This window comes from Pseudophryne corroboree, chromosome 1, assembly GCF_028390025.1.
Source record: "Pseudophryne corroboree isolate aPseCor3 chromosome 1, aPseCor3.hap2, whole genome shotgun sequence".
NCBI classification, from domain to species: domain Eukaryota; kingdom Metazoa; phylum Chordata; class Amphibia; order Anura; family Myobatrachidae; genus Pseudophryne; species Pseudophryne corroboree.
In genome coordinates this window covers 1,061,768,854-1,061,790,838 of record NC_086444.1, presented here as the reverse complement: position 1 = coordinate 1,061,790,838, position 21,985 = coordinate 1,061,768,854, and the positions used below count along the sequence as shown (strand labels likewise).

The window sequence follows — 21,985 nt, the reverse complement described above, 5'->3', positions numbered from 1 at the left end:
TAAAATATCTCACATGGAAGGTGTCGATGCTGTTAGCCTTGGCTTCAGCCAGGCGTGTGTCAGAATTGGCGGCTTTATCATATAAAAGCCCTTACTTAATTTTTCATTCTGACAGGGCGGAATTGAGGACTCGTCCTCAATTTCTACCTAAGGTGGTTTCTGCATTTCACATGAACCAACCTATTGTGGTACCTGCGGCTACCAGGGACTTAGAGGACTCTAAGTTGCTTGACGTTGTCAGGGCCTTGAAAATATATGTTTCCAGGACGGCTGGAGTCAGAAAATCTGACTCGCTGTTTATCCTGTATGCACCCAACAAGCTGGGTGCTCCTGCTTCTAAGCAGACGATTGCTCGTTGGATTTGTAGTACAATTCAGCTTGCACATTCTGTGGCAGGATTGCCACAGCCAAAATCAGTAAAAGCCCATTCCACAAGGAAAGTGGGCTCATCTTGGGCGGCTGCCCGAGGGGTCTCGGCTTTACAACTTTGCCGAGCAGCTACTTGGTCAGGGGCAAACACGTTTGCAAAATTCTACAAATTTGATACCCTGGCTGAGGAGGACCTGGAGTTCTCTCATTCGGTGCTGCAGAGTCATCCGCACTCTCCCGCCCGTTTGGGAGCTTTGGTATAATCCCCATGGTCCTTACGGAGTCCCAGCATCCACTAGGACGTCAGAGAAAATAAGATTTTACTTACCGATAAATCTATTTCTCGTAGTCCGTAGTGGATGCTGGGCGCCCATCCCTAGTGCGGATTGTCTGCAATACTTGTATATAGTTATTGTTACAAAGATTCGGGTTATTATTGTTGTGAGCCATCTTTTCAGAGGCTCCTTTGCGTTTATCATACTGTTAACTGGGTTCAGATCACAAGTTGTACGGTGTGATTGGTGTGGCTGGTATGAGTCTTACCCGGGATTCAATATCCTTCCTTATTATGTACGCTCGTCCGGGCACAGTATCCTAACTGAGGCTTGGAGGAGGGTCATAGGGGGAGGAGCCAGTGCACACCACCTGATCCTTAAGCTTTTATTTTGTGCCCTGTCTCCTGCGGAGCCGCTATTCCCCATGGTCCTTACGGAGTCCCAGCATCCACTACGGACTACGAGAAATAGATTTATCGGTAAGTAAAATCTTATTATGTATCTAACTGAGGTGGCTGAGGTAGGGCTAGGCTATCATATCATTTATATAATAGATTGACACGCTATAATAACACCCACCCCCACAGCCCAAACTTTGACAATTTAAAAAAAAATCTGGTTTATGCACTAATTGATGCCCCACACCAACTGTAGCTCCACCCTCATTATCTGCATACCCCCAGGGCAGCCCTGGATATTTTGTCAGTCCCTGGCCCCACAATTTCTGATGGCAGCCCAGCCTGGCAGTCATGTGATCCTCCAGTGTTACAGTGACAGGTGGGACCCGCCCTCTGTAGTTTTGATGTATATGCGGAGGAGGATCCCACTCGTCCGCCACAGCGAAGCGGTAAAATGTATAGAGCTTCAAAAATACAAGCATGCCAGACTATCATTTTTAATATTTTTCAGTTTCAATATTTCTAGTATATAGTTCCTTCTTTAATAGTATATGCAGACACAACAGTCACATTTCTCAGCACAAGTGAGGAGCTAACACTAAAGCTAATTACTGACCTTTGGAAGCGCAAAAGAACAAGGACCAAAAGAACAAGGATGTTTTTAATGTTCAGTTTTAACTACAGTATTTCAATTATAATTTTTGCCTACATCTAGAAGATAATTGGGAGAATCTGTTTGTTTTCTACCGACAACATCTCCTCTACTATAAATCTGCACTTTAGTAAATATACCCCTTAGTGCCGTGGTTCTCAAACTGTGTGCCTAAGCACTCTGGGGTTCCTTAGGGCACTTGCCGGGGTGCCTTGGATTGGTGGTCCAGAACCAATTCAAATTATTTATGGTCAATGTAATAGGCAAAACCAGTGCTGGTGGCTGCCAATCATAACATATGTGGACAAACAGAAGCAAATCTTGTACCTCACCACACAATTGAACCTAAGGATGACATATAAACACAATTTACTTATACCCCTTTCACACAGAGGGGCAGATGTATTAAGCCTGGAGAAGGCATAAGGAAGTGATAAACCAGTGATAAATGCAAAGTGATAAACGCACCAGCCAATCAGCTCCTAACTGTTAATTTACATATTGGAGCTGATTGGCTGGTGCATTATCACCTTGCATTTATCACTGGTTTATCACTTCCTTATGCCTTCTCCAGGTTAATACATCTGCCCCAGAATGTGAAATTACTGGGTGAAAAAGTTCCACCCGGTAATTTGACAATTAACACGGGTCCTTTTTCTGTGTGAAAGGGTCAACCCGGGTTGACCCTTTCACACAGGCAAAATACCCGTGTTAATCCACAAATTACCGGGTAGAAATTCTTGACCTGGTAATTTGCTTGAGCTCAGAACCACTTGGCTCATCTAGTCTGCCCCTTTTTTATTTTAATCTCAACCCTTTTTGAACCTAAGTTCTTTGTAAGGATATTCATATGCCTATCCCAAGCATGTGTAAATTGATCTACTGTCTTAGCCTCTATCACCTCTGATGGGAGGCTATTCCACTTATCTACTACACTTTCTGTGAAGTAATTTTTCCTTAAATTTCACATACTGGGGGAAATTTACTAAGCTCCCGATTTTGACCGAGATGGCGTTTTTTCTTCAAAGTGTCATCTCGGTAATTTACTAAACACTAATCACGGCAGTGATGAGGGCATTCGTAATTTTTTGCAAGTCCAAGTAAAAAATTACGAATGAATACACCATCGGTCAAATTACGCCTGTTTAGATATGAATCTCGGTCATTTACTAACTATTCGTAATTGTAATTGCTGCCGCGAAAATGCATTCGCGGCCGCGATAAATTACAAATCGTATTTTTTTCCTAAAAAAAAACGCGCCAGCATTTGAAAACCGCGTTTACATGTGTACTCAATTATCCATTACTCACACCTGAATGTTTGGCCCTATAAAAGTGTTCCAGGCACATTCTGAACTTCTCTCACTCTGAAATGGCGGCTGTGGTGTGTGGCAATGATTTTTTGTTTGCTGTGGGATACCTTAGACTGCTCCATGAGGCTTCCAGGAATCAGGCCCAGGTAAGTGAACATGGTCAACAGGTTGTCCAGGTACCGCGGAGGCTGCGCCAGCCTCGTTTTTTTAGAGGGCGTTTAAACTTAAATGCATTGTCCGATGATAGGGTCATACAGATGTTCCGCCTAAATAGAAACAACATTTTCCACCTGTATGACCTTGTCAAACTGGGCATAGACCCTGAGACAGCACGCTCTCGCTCTGTCTCAGGCCTACACAAACTCCTGGCTGTGTTACACTTTATGGCTACTGGGAGCTTCCAGGCTGTGGCAGGCGACGTCATTGGTATCTCACAGCCCACCTTTTCCAGATATTTGATTCAGGTGAGTCTAAAAATACATATGCGGTTATGTCTAAGTGTTGCTTCTGTAAGTACAAACAACACAGTATTGTAGAGAATACCTAACATGACACTCACCTTAGCTTCTTTAATGTCCACTCAGGTTTTGGATGTGTTGGAGCCACACATTAAAGCCTCAATCTGCTTCCCTACCGAGGAGTCGGAGTGGAGTGCTGTCAGGGTAGCTTTCTATGAGCTTGCTGGCATGCCCAATGTGCTGGGGGCCATAGATTGCACACACGTTCAGCTGAGATCACCTAAGGGCCGCCAATATATATATACTAATAGGCATCTGGCACAATCAACTAATGTCCAGGTGGTCTGTGATGCAAACTTAAAAATTATGAGTGTTGTTGCAGGTTACCCTGGTGGCTGCCATGACTCCTTCATCCTCAGTCAGTCATCGCTCTTCGATAAATTTGAGGAGGGACAAATGCCTGATGGCTGGCTGTTGGGTATGTTTAAAATGTTTTGTGTGTATGTCTTTTAACCACAAACTCGAGTTTTGATGAGGTGAAAGAATAATCTAACATATGTACTAATGTTGACTATATATGTTTTTCAGGTGATGGGGGTTACGGCTGCTACTCTTGGCTCCTTACTCCATTGTCCCAACCTGATTCTCCTGCTGAACACAGTTACAATCATGCACATAAGGCTACGCGGAATGTGATAGAAAGATGTTTTGGTGTGCTGAAGTCACGGTTTCGGTGTCTGGATAAATCTGCAGGCCTTTTGTTGTATAGTCCCTCAAAGGTGACTAGAATTGTGTTCTGCTGCTGTTTTCTCCATAATCTGTGTTTAAGTCAACATCTGGCACATGATGAGGGAGAAAGCAGTCAGCAAGCAGAGGAGTTAGAACCATCTGGTGACAGTGTGAGTACAAATGTAGGGAGGCAGGTACGGCAAGAAGTGATCCTGCGCTATTTTTCAGGTCAGTTTTATTAGGCTGTAATTATCCTTGACTAAACACTTTGCACTACTTTCTATTGTGTGTTATGTTACTTACTGTTTGTTGTTTTTAGTGGTGTGTACATTGTGCTTAGTTTATGCTAAAAATACATTTTCAGTCATTACCCATGAAAAACATACATACATACAGAGCAGCTTCGACAATGTTGGAGACGGACACAGGAAGTTGTGTGTTTGTCAAATACAAATTTTTATTTTTCAAATTACATTGTGGTTATTTTTTGCGCTTGTGTGTGCTGGGTGCTGGCTCACTGGCACGTGCTCTTGAGGATCGCCGAACAGGGGAGGTTACTGGCGTTTGGATAGGGGTCGTGGTCCCCGAGCTGGAGGTTACTTGGTGAGCTCCCATCAATGAAATATTGCTGCTCAAATTATTAAGGCTTGCAATCAGCTGAGTGTTGGTTGCAGTGTGGCTGGCTACAATCCTGGATAACGACTCATTCACCACTTGGTTGTGCTGAATGAGCTGAACGAGTGCCTGCTGATGGCGCTGTTGCTCATCTATGATGCGCGATAAATGTGCAACCATTTGGCTGTTGTCAGCCCTTATTTGCTCCATTGAGGTAGCCATTCGCCCTACTTGTACTATCAGTCTGCCCGAGTTGCGACTAATACGCGGTAGATGATGGGGCAGACTGGCAAGGTGTTGTGTATGTGCGGTCAGGCTGGCATTGCTTTGGGCCTGTTGGCTTGTCCAACTGGCCCAAAAATCATCTGGTATTTGGCTTGGGGGCGGAGCTTGTGCCAGTTGTGGACTGATGGAGGCTTGGGGGATATCCTGCAACTGTATTGGCTGGCTTGGGTCAACAGGTGTAAGTTGCAGTGTGATGGTTGCCTGTTGGTCTTGTCCCTGCTGGTCCACGTCGGCCATCAAGCTGGGCTCTGTATGGGGTGGGCAACATGCAATGTTTATTTGTAAATTTATTTCAAGGCTAATTCTACACATTACTACATTCATAATACTCCATTTTTAATCTTTTTGGCGTTGATTTTATAAACTTATAATGTTTTTTATGTTCTAAAACATATATACCAACACAGGCGGAAACATAGACAGATTTGCATAATCCTCACCTAACTAACTCCCCTCCACAGCATTACACTGTTAGATTCCCTCCCCTGACCACGATATCGACTACTTACCTGGATAGTCCAGAGGAGCGGAGCAAGTAAGCCATCTACATACTGGACAGGGGAGATGTGTGAACACTCTAATGTTGTGGATAGTGTTTTTTATATTTAATTGTATTCATATTTTATTTAAATGTGCACGTGTGTGGGCCCAATTTTAATATAAATCTTTTTTTTGTAAAAAAATGATGTTGTCGAGAACATCCACTAAGACCTTATATAATAAATTTTTAGCACCTTTAGCAATTGAAGACGTAACAACACATTGCTTGTTCTGGAAAACATGTAATCTCCAAACCAACTAACAACATATTAACTGTACTGTGTATATTATTGCTTATGTGTTTAATTTCTGTTTTAACTCACCAGATAACTGAGGGGATCGGGGCTCATCACTCTGAGAACTCGCCAATAGTGCCAGTGGTGGCTGGGGTGACACTGCCGAAAGTCGTCGCCTGGGTGGGGATGATGGAGCCGCAGATTCCGAGCCAAGACGCCGTGTCTTACTTGGCCTCCTGGGTAAGTGGGCCAAGCCCTGTGATGGGCGCCTTACAGGAGGTCGGCTTCCAGAAGCAGAACCTATGTGAAAATAAAAACATTAATATTTTGTACTTCTATGTGTTTTCAGAATATGTGACTACAGTGAAGACTTACCTGCAATCCCAGCCTCATCCTGACTTGTCTGAGGCCTGTCTGGCCGGCTGGTCTGTGTGACTGTTGAAAAAGTGTACCAAACATTATTACCATGCTTTGTGTAAAAATAACCACTGCAAAGCCTTATTGTACTGTAACCATCTATTAGGTATTGGTTAACCAAATAATTTCAGCTTAAGAGCTTCTAGCTTCATTATTTTGTGTTGTATATCCAAATGTACGTGATGTGGCACACAATAAATATGTTACATTTTTGAATTATGCCTCAGATATTGCAGAGATTGACTACTTGCAAATGTTTTTAAAATGTAATGTTGCAAAAATTGCACCGCTTTTCAGAAGTAAAAAAAAACAACAACCTTTTTTAAATAAGCAGACAACACAGATGTCCAAGCATTATCGCCAAAAAAAAATATTTTTTAGTTTAAATAAAAAAAAAACATTGCACATGTTTTTGCGCAATATTTAATTTAACAAACAGCCAATGCAAGGTGAAAAAAGCATATTCTAAACACAAACACACCTTAAGGGAGCATAGGCCTGCAATATGTGAAACACAATTTATGCATCCTTTACCCTTTAAAAATGACATTTACAACATTTAGCGGACATTTAAAAAACAATATAACAAATCAAACTTACCATCCTGCGTGGGTCAGTCCGAATCCCGGACATGAGTAGCAGACACCACTTCTGCAGGAATCAATGCCCGCACAGGCTCCTCCCAGTCCCGATAGCTTGCACGGAAAGGTGGGCCACCTCCGGTTTTACGTGCAGATTTGGCCTCTTTGGCCATCTTGGCCTTGACACGCCGCTTAATATCATAAAACCTCTTGCGGCACGTGTCCTCAGTCCGCCTCACCACACCCTCACTATTCACAGCAAGTATTACTTGCCCCCACAGGACAGACTTCCTGCGGGAGGACACCTTGCCAGCATCCTGACCAAACAATTGGCGATGGTGCTTCATCAGCTCACGCACCAAAGCCATGTTTTCAGCATAGCTGAACTTTATATTCCTGCCAGTCTTGGTAGTGGTGCGTGGCTGCGGAGCCACAACACCATCACTATCACTGGAAAATACAGCAACAGGCACCCCCTCCTCCTCCTCCTCACTAACCTCCTCCCTCTCACTACCCCCCTCCACCTCACTAACAGCCTCCACCTCACTACCAGCCTCCACCTCACTACCAGCCTCCACCTCACTACCAGCCTCCACCTCACTAACCTCCGCCACCACACTGACCTCTGAGTCGGACATGACAAACAACAAAAAACACTGAAAAATCAAAACACAAAACACACTCCTCAACTACTCCTACTACTACACACCACACAGCCAACACACACGCTCACTCACTCACTCACAAACAATGACAAAAGACTGTAAAAAAAAAACAAGGACAAAAAAATTGACAAACTGTGAAAAAACAATACTACAAATATGACAAGACTACTTACACACACAGTACAGCACTCAACAATCACCAAACTCCGCTCCAAATCCACCAAAAACTCCACCAAACTCACCAACTCCAAATACACCTTCCTCTCTCCTCTCCACTAGCTAAACCCACGAGGTGCGGTGTGTTTGGGGCGGTTTTATAGTAATATGCACAGACACTCCTCCTTCACGAATACAACCAATCACGGCCGCGTGACGTAAACGAAACTTAGGAGTAAAAACGCGGCAGCAATTTCCAAATCACTGCCGTAACAGACATGTGACGCAGTCGTTTAAAAAACCATCAACGCGGCCGCGAAATAGCAAACACGGCCGCAATCTACATCAGAAAAGCACGAATGACATCGACATCGGAAGAAACGAAAAATACGAATACGACAGCTTAGTAAATTAGTCGTAATCAATTCAAAAAGTTGCAATTTTACACTGTCGATGTCATTCGTGATTGAACTTGGACATGATTCTGGAAAATACGAATCTTAGTAAATTTACCCCACTGTATATGATTTGGTGGTGAGTTTTGACTATAAAAATTATTAGAATAATTCAAAGATGACATTTATAATTTCTAAATATATTTTTTGTATTCTAATCATTTTTAAAGTCAAAACTCTGGAGTGTAGTGGAGTATGACAGGTGACGCTCTGCCTACACTGAACACAAATCACTGTCGTGCAAACAATGGCTTGGGACATGGATAATGATTGTGTGTGTCTTCACTTTGCATTTCAGATCCATTTGTGTGCTTATTATCTGCACTATCCTGCCATTAAATGTAATGTGTTTCCATTAAGTGTTGTGATTCTTAGTATTTTTAGTAGTCCTAGTGAAACCACAACTCCTGTCGCATTCCAGTTGCATCTGACCCAGGTACAAGAAAGGAAGGAGCTGCAGCTACAAACCTGCAAATGTGACTATCTCTGAATAAGTAACAAAAATCTGACTGTTTTGAGTCACATTTTGCAATTTTGCTTGTGTACAATTCTTGTCATGTGAAAATATGGCAAAAACTGAAACTGCTGTTGCAATAAAGAGGGAATATGGGAGAAGGTGCAGGTGGTACAAAGAAGGGTAACTAAAATGGTGCATGCTCTACATTACAAAACTTATCCAGAAAGACTGAAAGATCTTAATACTGTATGTATAGTTTGGAGTAGAGAAGGGAAAGGGGGGACATGATAGAAACTTTCAAATATATCAAGTGTTTTATGAAGATACAGGAGGAAGACATTCTTCAAAGGAAGAGACGAATTAGACCATGTGGACATGCACTGACATTGGAGGGAGGTAGGTTCAAAAGAAATATGAGGAAAAAATACTTCACAGAAAGGGTAGTGGATAAGTGGAATAGCCTCCTATCAGAGGTGTTAGAGACTAAGACAATAGAGCAATTTAAATATGCTTGGGATAGACATAAGAATATACTTATAAAAACTAAGGAACAAAATGATAAAAGAACAGGACAGATTGAATGGGCAAAATCTAGGGTGGTCTTCTGGTTGCCGAATGTCGGGATCCCGGCGCACAGTATACCGGCGCCGGAATCCCGACACCCAGCATACCGACACATATTCTTCTTCGTGGGGGTCCACGAGCTCCCTGGAGGGAGAATAAATAGCGCCCGCAAGGGTCTCATTTGCACTCGCCACGCTGTCGGTATGCCGGCGGTAGTGCTCCCGGCGCCGGTATGCTGGTCTACACCCCAAAATCTACTGTCAAATGCTGTTTCTGTGGTTGGATCAAGATGCTAGCTATGCCCTCTATGTCAGTGGACACACTCATATGAACTGGCCATGTCCACACACCACCACTACTACTTAAAATACGTACCTGTGTGGACAGAATTGCATGACAGGCAGAATTGTGCATATTGTATGCAGTTACCAGTGAGATGCGGTGAGGTCAATGGCTGGGGAGGCACTGGCTAGTATCAGACACAGATTTACCCACAAATATATTATTTGGTGATGAGTTTTGACTATAAAAATGATTAGAATAACACAAAGATGATATGAATAATACAATGATAATATTTATAGGTTATTAATATCATCATTGTATTACCTTTAGAATGTAAGCTCTCACGAGCAGGGCCCTCTTCCCTCATGTGCTTAACCTTTCTTACTTTAATAATCTTCAACTGCACCAATTCCATCAGTCTTCTGCCACCTGATACTTATTCCAGTGTCATCTGCTGATGTAACTATGTTTATTTACCCTGTACTTGTCCTATACTGTCATCAACTGTAAGTTGCTGTTTTCGTGTTTGATTATTTGTTTATGTACTCTGTAATTGGGCGCTGCGGAACCCTTGTGGCGCCATATAAATAAAGGATAATAATAATAATAATAATAATTGTAATCATTTTTATAGTCAAAACTCTGGAGTGTACTTAAGTATGACAGATAAAGCTCTGCCTCCCCTGCTACTCTGACTACACGTCACTGGCAGATGCACCTAACATAGTAACATAGTAACATAGTATCTAAGGTTGAAAAAAGACAATTTGTCCATCGAGTTCAACCTATTTGTGGTCTCCTATGCAGGATTATTTGGCATAAAATTTTGATTGATGCTGATGTCTGCCGTTACGTTTTATCCCTCTTTTTTACAATAACTATAGTGCGTGACTATGCACCATAACCCTGGATATCCTTATCCATTAGGAATTTATCTAATCCATTCTTAAAGGTGTTGACTGAGTCTGCCATTACAACTCCCTCAGGCAGGGAATTCCAAACACGTATCGTCCTTACCGTAAAAAAGCCTTTACGCCGTATTGTGCGGAATCTCCTCTCCTCTAACCTGAGCTAGTATCCACGAGTTCTCTGTGTTGATCTAACCAAAAACAGGTCCTGCGCAAGATCTGTGTAATGTCCCCTATATTTGTAGATGTTGATCATGTCCCCTCTTAGTCTCCTCTTTTCCAGTGTAAACATGCCTAGCCTTGCAAGCCTTTCCTCGTATTCCAGCGTCTCCATGCCCTCAATTAGTTTGGTCACCCGCCTCTGAACCTTTTCTAGCTCCAGGATATCCTTTTTGTAGTATGGTGCCCAGAATTGTACACAGTATTCAATGTGTGGCCTCAGTAGTGATTTATACAACGGGAGTACAACACTCGTCCCTAGCATCAATTCCCCGTTTTAAGCATGCTAATATCTTATTAGCCTTCTTTGCTGCAACCCTACTTTGGGTACTAATGCTTAGTTTGCTGTCTATGAGGACACCTAAGTCCTTTTCCAGTACAGAATCCCCTAATTTTACCCCATTTAGTATGTAGGTGTTATTTTTGTTCTTGTTACCACAGTGCATTACCTTACACTTGTCTGTATTGAAGCGCATTCTCCATTTCGCTGCCCATGCTTCTAATTTAACCTGAAGTCACATATCCCTTTTACACCAAGGATGGGGTGAATGCAAACGACTGCTAAAAGTGACGATGGATACTTTCACAAGCAGATGGATAGGGGCAGTGTAGCTGCATAAATGCATCCAACTCTGACTTAAAAGATCAACATTTATATCTGAGTATGCAAAGTGGGTGCCTCTGTGGACATGTTTTGTGCAATTCTGAATACCCCTGAAGTTTCCATGTACCTTAAGGTACCAATGTGTTGTGCATGAACTCTAGCAATGGCATAAAACAATTGTGTCATGTTCTGAAAATGCTCCATTTTAGTTCCATGAGAAATAGACCAGATCTGAGGATTTTGGAAAAATGCTGCTTTAACACTTTGTATTATACATGGGTGTGGTTCATAGGGTCGACCACACTTAGGTGGACAGTGTCTAGGTAGACCACTATTGGTCGACAGTAACTAAGTCAACACCCAAAATAGGTCAACACAAGCATTAGGTCGACATGAGCAAGGTCGACATGAGTTTTTTAAAAAATAAAAATTAGTGTAGCTTTCTTCATAGATTGGGAATCACAATTAGTGCACCGTGTCCCTTCGCATGGCTCGCTTCGTTCGGCATGCTTCAGGCAAGGTGTCTCACTCCGCTACCGCTGTGCTTGGCACAGGTTACCGTTCCCAATTGTAGTCCATGTGGATCATAAAGTATGAAAAAGTTCAAAAATTTAAAAAAATTGTGAAAAACTCATGTCGACCTTTTGTCATGTCGACCTAGAAACCCAGTCGACCTAATGCATGTTGACCAATAGTGGTCGACCTAATGACTGTCGACCTAAGTGTGGTCGACCTAGAGACCGGATACCATTATAGATCATTTTAATCCAACATCTTCTGATAAGACTTTACCACTACTACAAAGTTAACCCAAGCCCTTAGGTAATGCACACCAGCCAATGCTTCTTTTTGGGCTAGTGAATCTGGGTAGTCTGATTGGCACACATCATGCTGCACACCTACTTCCTGCACTTGAGAGGTGGTTCCCCAAACTAGCAGTGTGCATATGGTAGGTGCAAAGTGGGAATATTAGAAGAGGAGCACTGTGGAAAGGTGGAAAAGTCACACCCATGTCCTACTTTCAATCACTTTAATTCCACGTCTTTTCTCATAAACTACTGATTCATTTTGCTTCATTTATGCCTTAAATGAACCTTGAGGGTGAGACAGCATTGGAAATGCGTTTATTACCTGGTGCAATGTGATATATTTGTGTGAAGGGTTTTATTAGATTACTCAGACTACCTGTGAAAATGCAATAGGAGGAGACCCATATACTCCCAGATCTAACTTGGCAGAGTGTAACAGCTGGGGCAAAGTGCATCTTTATCTTATCAGTAACTATGTAGCACACATGAGCTCATGTGCATACTTTGCAAGAAATACCCTCCCTTCGCCCAACTCCAGGAAGTGCCACCATATTGCTTCATAAACCTCTGCCCTGTGGCAGAAATCTATGCTCATTGTTCAAGCTCATCTGATTGGCGTGGCCACATTACTCTACACCCCATATTGGACTTCTGCACTTACTAAATGCACTCCTTTGTGTTTCTTATGAACACTAAAATGTGTAAATGCTGTAATACCATGGACCAATCGCAAATGTTGAATTATGTTTTCCGGATATCATGTGAGATTAAAAAAACAACAACATAGGAACATGCATATAATAATGAGGTGACCTTATATGTAACGTCTGTGATGTGTCTATATGGAATATATATCTCTTTGTGGTCTCATTCAGTGCTGCTGAGGACATGGAAATTGGACATTTGAATGGCAGTAGAGGTGAATTCCCAGAATAGCCTCCTTTTCATTAGTCCAAATCTTTTCTTCCAGCTGCCCAGCTCATGTAATGAGATTCTTTTAAGCTCTACAAGCCCCTTAAAATATTGCATCCTCATCATTGGGGAAACTTTAGTTTTTTAACCATTACTACATATCTGTTAGTATTCAAATCCCGGGTCTCTGAAAGGGGAACCCTTGCTCTATTCTTGCTCAATGCACTCCTCAGTTCATATAATTCTCTGGCCTTTTGATGTGCCACAATGCACGTTACGCCCAAAGATTGTCTCTTTGGGCCAATCTACAACGCTTGGCTTGATGCTTGAAAGTGGAATTGACAGCAAGGATATTGGTGCTCCCACGCCTAAGCCAGAGCAGGGACCTGCAGTAGCCCTCTAGGACAGAAAACAAGATATTTCAGACAAATACAAACTCCTGTTTAGCATGATCCCTATGCATTGATCAGTTATATTTGCATTTGTGCTGTCCTTGTATTTTACTCATCGGGGACGATTTTCCCCCTGCACAACCCTCCTATATGACCCATGGGTAGAGAAATTAATATTGCAGCTGTTCTTCTGATTAATGAGAGATAATTGCTCATGAAAAGTCACCCCTGTGGTATTTTGTTGTGTCCCGGATCTTTGTTCCTTTGCACTATTATTGAGGACTTTTTGAAGGCTTCTTTTCAGGGTTTTTTTTGGTATTCACAAAGTGTTGCCTGGTAACAGATAATGAGGAAATCTCAGCCTATATTGGGTAAGATGTGCAACAGACAGCAATATCACAATGACCCTCCTAAACAGCGATAGATACAAGTTAACGATCCGCTTTCAATGATACATTAATAGGCTTGTTCACGCTCTCTGTAATTACCTCGTTAGTAAAGGGAAGTAATCCTGGCTTCTTACACGACAAGGAGCAGAATAAAGTACATATACTGTATATAACACACATATAAATGAAATACATTGGGATACACAGACAACGCACTGTCTACACTTAATAATAGCAGTATTAATACCACCTAGTATCCCTATATATACTGTATAATGTTCACTTTAAACACACTTTAAACACAATTTCACGTGTAGTCACTGAATTACTACATTTTACCGATATATACACTATGATTGTTATCAATAAATGGTGTATGATCAGACTCAGTGTACTTGTGGTTTAGGGGTCTATTTACTAAGCCTTGGATGGAGATAAAGTGGTCGGAGATAAAGTACCAGCCGATCACCTCCTAACTGCCACGTCACAGGCTGGGTTTGAAAAATGACAGTTAGGAGATGATTGGCTGGTACTTTATCTCCGTCCACTTTATATCCGTCCAAGGCTTAGGACGGAGATAATTAGTAAATAGACCCCTTAATTCTGTTTCACTGATTTAGGTTTATATATATATATATATATATACATACATATATATATATATATATATATATATATATATATATATAGGCAAGGTATGGTTACATTGTTCATTGTTTCATATTAACATTAAAATATATATACTGTATGACATAACTATATGTCCTTACAAGTCAGTGTATATTTTCCCTTTGGTGTTTACTTTATGTACACGTTTTAAATGTATTTTAATGTGAGTGTACTGTGCAATAGAAATGTTTATATATAAGTTTACTATTTCTCTTTGTTCTTTTGATATGCTACCGTAGATTCTAATATACAGTAATTGTAATAATAATATTTAATATGGATTCAGTCTTATATATGTGTTTAATAGGATGCTTCTCTTTTAAAATTATATAATAGTAGATCGTGTAAGTAACAGTATTATGGGTCACCCTTCTTAAATGCTGCACAGTTTATGTATGCCGAAGTAGAAGTATATATTTACATAAGTACACTGTAAATTGATACTGTTCAAATGATGTTATATATACTTTTAATATGAGTACTTTTGTAATGTAAGCGTTTATTAGAATTATAATATAGATTTTATTCTGAGTACACCAGTGATTAGTAGTAGCAGGACACCAATTAAATACTGTATAGTGATATATATATATATATATATATATACATACACACACACATATATATATATATATAAAATATATATATATATATATACGTGTGTGTGTGTGTGTGTGTGTGTGTGTGTGTGTGTGTAAATATGTATGAGTACTTTTCTAGTTTAAGTGTTTAGTGGGATTCTATTATAGTGTATTAGGAGTGCACTGCAGTGATTAGCAGAAGGACGCTGTGGAACGGGCATATACTCTGTTACATAGTTTAGCTTGGCTAGTTTGATGTTCTTTTGAACTGTTCTCATAATAAAAGGGGCAATTTTGTTACATTCCTATTTGTTCCACTGTCTTGAGCTGAGGCACACAAAGCTATACTCTGTCACCCCTAGTAGAATGAAGGGAATCAAAGGATTTTCCCTTAAAAGGACTAATTTTCTCCTTGAATTATGAAAGTAATGGCTAGGTAACAGCCTGTGCTCTGTACCCAACTGCTTAATACCTCCTAAATCCTTCCACGTGGCCCGACTAGTCGCAGCAATTACAGCTCATTATAGGCTCATAAGAGTCCTCATTTTAGGGATTACTTAATGGCCAATGAAATTTTATCAGACAGAATTATGGAAAAAAATCAAATAGTAACGAGGAGTATGTGGTGTGGGCACACGCCTTGCATCATTCCGCCTGGCTGCGAACATCTCTCCCTTCAAATCCCTTCTGTGTCTTTATCAGTGCACATACTTTGTTATCCCAATTACTCATCCAGAACCTGATGTGTGACTTTTATTATATCTGACTTTCTGCTACAGGAAAAAGAAAGAAATAGGCTTTAGATGAGATCACACCCTCGTGTCTGCTGTAGTACAGGCTTAGGTGACCTGTGGCTCTCCAGCTGATGTGGAATCATAAGTCTCAGCATGCCTACTGCCATATTAAGGCTGGGAGACAGGCATGGACTTGTAGTTCCATATCAGCTGGAAAGCCTCACGTGGACTGGTTTCAAAAATATACACTCTTTGTAGAGAACATCATGTGTGTCTTCTATGCAGGCTGTACTTATAGTCCGTGGCCACCTTTAGACGTCACAATGATTTAAACTATTTTAACACGTTTGAAATCTATTTTCTATGTCTCCAAGTAATTTATTCACTACAGTAGCTAATTTTTATCTATTGCAGCCCATATTTAATTAACTCGGTGACTACTTATACTTGTAGATCTCATGGAGATACTGATATAATTCTCAAAGTAGCTTACTATGTAGACGGGTGGTATTCATGTGACCGACGGTCGGGAGACCGACGGTCACGTGACCTCCTCCAGCATCCCGACCCCCACTATCCCGATGGTCGGCATGCCGACCAACAGGGACTATTTCCAGGTCTACACCCATATAGACATATATGACAATCTAGGACAGCAGTAAATATGAGTTAACTTATACATCATTTTAAATACGAACTGTTCTAATGGAGATGTAAATGTGTAAGTGAAAGGTTAATGTAGATGCACTAAAATACATGACCCTGAATAAACACTGTACTATTAGAGCAGGGGGTCAACCTCTGGCAGACTAGATCAAATACTTTTCCCGTCGCTTTACGGTTCATACTGAGCTTCCCTGAGCCCAGAACGTGCTAATTGTTGTCACAAGATGCTGGATTAGCACATTTCTGGAATAACTCTCTGTTTACAATCCACACATCCACTTTCCAGTAACCACTTTCTAATGGAATCCTAATCACATCCAAATAGCTCAATAACCACTCTCAGAAGTCTAATTGCCGTCCATAAATCCTTAGCTGGTGGAGTTTCAGCGCTATCATAACGCCTCATATAACCGGGGCCAGTGCTGTTACACCAAGCAGGTTACATTGCACAGAGTTAATGGGGTTCGGTTAGGGCACTTCAGAGTTCCAATCACTGTATTTCATGTGCCTTGGGAGTGATAATAAAATCAATTATTCGTGTATCTTGGTATTATAGAAGGATATTGGTGCTGTATATAGTTTACAAATAATCAGTAAATGATACATATTATTGCTCTTGCCATATCCCAAAGTGTTCAACGCTCCATTGCAAAGTCCAGTAACCTCCAGTACTCTATAATGAGTGATAGTATGAGTGATAATACGTTGTATAAAGTTGTATGTCTGGATCACTAATTAGTAAACCCTAATGGATGCCTGGAACAGGATGTGCTGTTACAGCAATTTTAAATCTGGTCACTGCAGTTTAGAAATAGGTGGATATCAAAGCATCTGTTCACTCTTTGTTATATGAGAATAAATAATTAGAACAGGTAATATATTTATAACAGGTAGTATTAATCATTTTTGTAACTAATTTTATATACACACACACACACACACACACACACACACACACACACACACACACACACACACACACACACACACACACACAATTAATGGAGGGTATATTTTATCAATACAGTAACTGAGATGTTACTGGGTACTCGGCGCTAGCTGTCCCATGCCTTCCTACCCCAATACCCCATTCACGGTTCTGCAAATATTATTGTCAAATGTAAACCAATCAATTGAATGTCACGGATTTAAAGCGCAATACCTCCAGCGGTGCAGTGAATCGTTATAAAATGGTGATAATTAGCTTGAAGCCAGCATATTCTATTTTTAATTAATTTAATTAGTATAATTAAAAGCTATCATTGTTATTTGCATTACTATTAGGCAGGAATCATCATAATGATCTAATTATCTTTATTGAAAAGAAAACCATAATGAAAGTTTAAAGCGAAATTTTGCAGTTTGTATTTAAAACTTCATATATTGCTAATAAATTATATGAACAGAGAGAAATAATGACTGATCGCTCATTATTATTATGTGCTAGCTGTTGATGTTAATTTATTAGAGGTTTATGCATGGTAAAAATCCACATACAGCTGCTTCTCCCTAGAAAGTATCTTTCTTGAAGCACAATGAATCCACAGTAAAATTAACAAACAAAACACTTTCCAAAGTTTCCTTTACCCCTTGTTTTGTTAACTTGGACAAGCTATCAAGTGGGTTCAATCAAGTGGATGAGATTTAGAAGCGCATTTGTTTCAGCTGTGACGTGTGAGGGGTCTGTGTAAAATCCCAGGCTGGGGTACACGTGGGTGACGCTAGGACCAGCCCTCTCCAGGGACCCTTTTGTTTAGCTATTCAACATAAGCACCTTCTCAGCCACTGTGAGCTTCAGAGGAAGCCTAAACTGCAGATGAAAGAGAGTTAAGTTCTGTCTGTCTGTACAAGGGATCTAACATGTCCAGGTCTTTTTATGTCGACTCTTTAATAATTAAGGACTCACCAAGACCTGCTCCATCCCTACCTGATCACCATCATCATCACCACCATGGACAAGAATTCCTACTGCCCATCAGCATGTCATCCCCTACTGTCATGTCTGTCTCTGCACCGGTGTGTCCTTCCAGGAAAAGTGGCAGCTTCTGTGTCTGTCCCATCTGTGTCACCTCTCACCTGCACGCCTCCAGGACCAGCATCCCTTTACTCAAGAGCCATTTCCAAAGTGGGGATGCCCAGTACTGCCAGAGGGTGAGCCAACAGCCAGCCCCAGCCATGGTGCACCCAGGGCACGCACCTGTCTGCAATCCAGCCTACAACGTTACAGACCCACGAAGATTCCACTGTCTGTCAATGGGTATGTGATCTATTTTCTACACATTGCACCACATTTTATTATCTTAGATCTGGGTACTTCTGCAATCGTGTGCGCCAGAGAGGGCACTGGCATCAATGTGGCATTTCCTTCATGCATAAAAAAGACAATCCATGCAGAAAGTGCTCAATAGTCCAGTCTAAGCGCTGCTGAATTGTCAACCTAATGTTCTAATGGAAGGAATCAGTGATATGAAATAATCTGTGCTAATTATATAGGATGATACATACCAGAATGTCACTTTAATGGTTGTTTTATGAGTTCTTTATACACCAGATTAAGCACGTCCTATTTTGTGACCTACTGTATGGTATGTTTCCCTTTTTTTTTTAAAGCCTTTTTATGTAAAAAATAAATAAAATAAAAATCTTATTTTTAACCCTTTGTTTTCCCTCTTCTCAGGCAGTGCTGAAAATGGGCAGATACAGAATGGCAAAAGGATGAGGACAGCTTTCACCAGCACCCAGCTCTTGGAGTTGGAGAGGGAGTTCTCCTCCAATATGTACCTCTCCAGGCTGAGGAGGATTGAGATAGCTACTTACCTGAACCTGTCTGAGAAGCAGGTGAAAATCTGGTTCCAAAACAGGAGGGTGAAGCACAAGAAAGAAAACAAGGGGTCACAGAGGAACAATCACGGGGGCTGTAAATGTACTAGCGGCCAGGGGCATTATCCTGGCTCAGAAGATGAAGATTCCTTATCACCAGCCTCCACCACCGAGGACAAGGCGATCTCACCTTTATAGGAGACTCTTACACCTGACTGTATCATATACTGCACTTGTGATCTACAAGCAACAAAGAAGTAACTGCTGTTATGCAGAGATTATAACTGCACCTCATTCAGTGGACAATAGATTAATGCTGAAATAGGCACCTTGTGGCGCTGCAACGGCTGAAGAACTACAAGTTCCTGCGTGCCTTGCCCTGTGTTTGGCGTGGCATGCTAGTACTTGTCATTCTATAGCAAATGGAGAATCCTAGGTTGCCTAAACCCGGACTGATGTACAGTACTGTTCCCTTTTGTATTTGGAAGTATAGTATAGTTATGTGCATTGGGTTGGGAGCAGACACAAGTTTCCTTATCGTTCCTTTATCTGATGCAGACCATCATTTAGCTCACCTTGTAGATACTATTGTCAGCGCGTGTAAATAGCTTAATCTCACTACTGTGTGCAATATCGCATGCATGTGAATAGTTTTATACAAAACAACAGTATATTTATATTTATTTAAATAAATAAATAAAAAAATCAGTTACTTGTGTATTGATTCAAGTATTTTTATATTATGAAAGATTGATTTGCTTGATTTCGCTTTCTCATTCCTAGACAAGAGAACAGATGACTTGACTAACCACAATATGGTAAATACAAATATAAATACAAATTATCATTATTTTTTTTATTTTATTCTTGCAATTGATAATACTACACTAACTGGAGTTATGGCTAAAGTAGCCCAGAAGCAACGTAGGGCAGACCATAGTTACTGCAAGGTTCCTGCAAGCCTCCAGCTGTAGCCTGTTATGTTGATGTCCAATATATATATATATATATATATATATATATATATATATATATTATTCGTTCTACAGAATCTTTTACATGAATGTGTGTTCTTTCTATACTATATGCCTTTATTCACAACCTTACGTATTTTAAGTGTTTAATAGCAATAGCCTTGGGAGTAAAATGATCTGATGATGCAAAATATTCAATTATATAATTTGCTATGCCTATAGTTGTGATCTCCTGCTCACAACTATTTCATCTATTTTGCATTCATTTAATTTCATGTAGATTAACGGGAAACGAATGTCATGTAAACCATACAGTGTATTTCTAGCTGACAATTTAGGCCATACACTATGCAGCCCTGTCAGGAAGAAGGAATAATGATGGTGCTATCTGCAGAAGTGCATTCTACGGTCTCTGACACCCAGTCTCTACTGACTCTTTGAAGGATCTGATGACAGTCATTGATATGAATAGGTCTGAGCATTGCTACCAATAGTCCCTTTCTAACAGAGGGCAGGGATCAGGATGAGGTAACAAAGAGGGCTCAAGTGTTACATGACATTATCTTGGGTGGGATATACTATCCTTCCATTAAATAATGAAACACTGTCACTTATTACCTTATTGTACACGCTAACTTATGTACACGCTATCATTGGAGAGCTCATTGTGTCACCTGGATACGAAATACACTTTATCTACCGCTTTAGGGACCCAGTGAAAGGAAAACAAGTAACAACTAGGGAATGCTACAATCTGACACTACGTTATTATGTTACATTTGTCAAGAGTGTATGCGGTGTCAATATTCCTTGAAAGCATGTCTGATAGTTCTCCAGGGAATACCTGATGTGATGACCTGTAAAATATACTGACATATATAATATATCACTCAGAAAAACTAGGGCAACAAGACATTAGAACTACTCTTACCCAAATAAATTGAAATACAGAATATGGGCCATATTTAATAAGGAGTGATATTCTTATCACTTGTTACTAATCTTGAATGGTGCTCCAACCAATCAGCTCTTGTCATGTGTTTGGAAAATGACAGTTAGGATCTGATTGGTTGGAGCATGATTTAAGATTAGTAACAAGTGATAACAAGAACATCACTCCTCATTAAATATGCCCCATAGATTCTTCTCTTATTGCTGCTGCATGCAATATCTGTACAATTAAAGGAGCAAATGATTTATTTTAGCATATGGCATTGCCTGTAGAGTGTCCGAAAACCAGCCCTAATATGACATCACTGGCCCCATCCCCACTAGCTGGCTAAGGTAACCTACAGTGAGGCTACTGCTGTCCTCAAATTCAATTATTAAGAACTAATTAGCAACCAAATCTTGAAATCCAAATATTGCGTGACAGCCTCAATATAGGAATAAAATTATATTTATGCTACGATCAGAGCAAACTATTTCATTTCATTCACTTCATCCTGCCTTCTTGTAGAGTGTAAGCTCCTGTGACCAAGAGCCCTTAGCTTTTTCTCGGAGTGACAGACGATTCAATGTCCTTTTGCGTGTCAAAACTAACATAAGTTGTTTTTCAACATTGTATTCTGTAATATTCCATACACAATCACTTCAGCGACCTTCAGTATTTCCCTTCTGAGTAATAGCCCCTGAAGGTTGTGCTGGGTAATACAGCCCTTACGTCATGATATTACCTGTCTAGTCCATAATATGAGAAGAGTTCGGTAGAGTGAGTAGGACAAAATATGCCCACGGATAAGACATTTCGTTTAATGAATAAGTGCTCTGTGTATCTTACAACTGTTTATTTGCTGCATTGTTCTTATGCTCTGGGAATAGTTAAATGACTGTTCCACTTTGTAGAGATCAGTGCAGT

At 40.6% G+C, this 21,985-nt stretch overlaps 1 protein-coding gene across 1 annotated transcript; it reads left to right on the top strand.

Annotated features, from left to right (window-relative positions):
• The first annotated feature begins 18,179 nt into the window (after positions 1 to 18,179).
• GSX2 (GS homeobox 2) lies at positions 18,180 to 19,814 on the top strand. Its single transcript, XM_063950598.1, has 2 exons — positions 18,180 to 18,590; positions 19,011 to 19,814. The coding sequence occupies exons 1-2, from the start codon at positions 18,194 to 18,196 to the stop codon at positions 19,349 to 19,351; spliced, it is 738 nt and encodes a 245-aa protein (XP_063806668.1). The 5' UTR covers positions 18,180 to 18,193; the 3' UTR covers positions 19,352 to 19,814.
• The last annotated feature ends 2,171 nt before the right edge of the window (positions 19,815 to 21,985 follow it).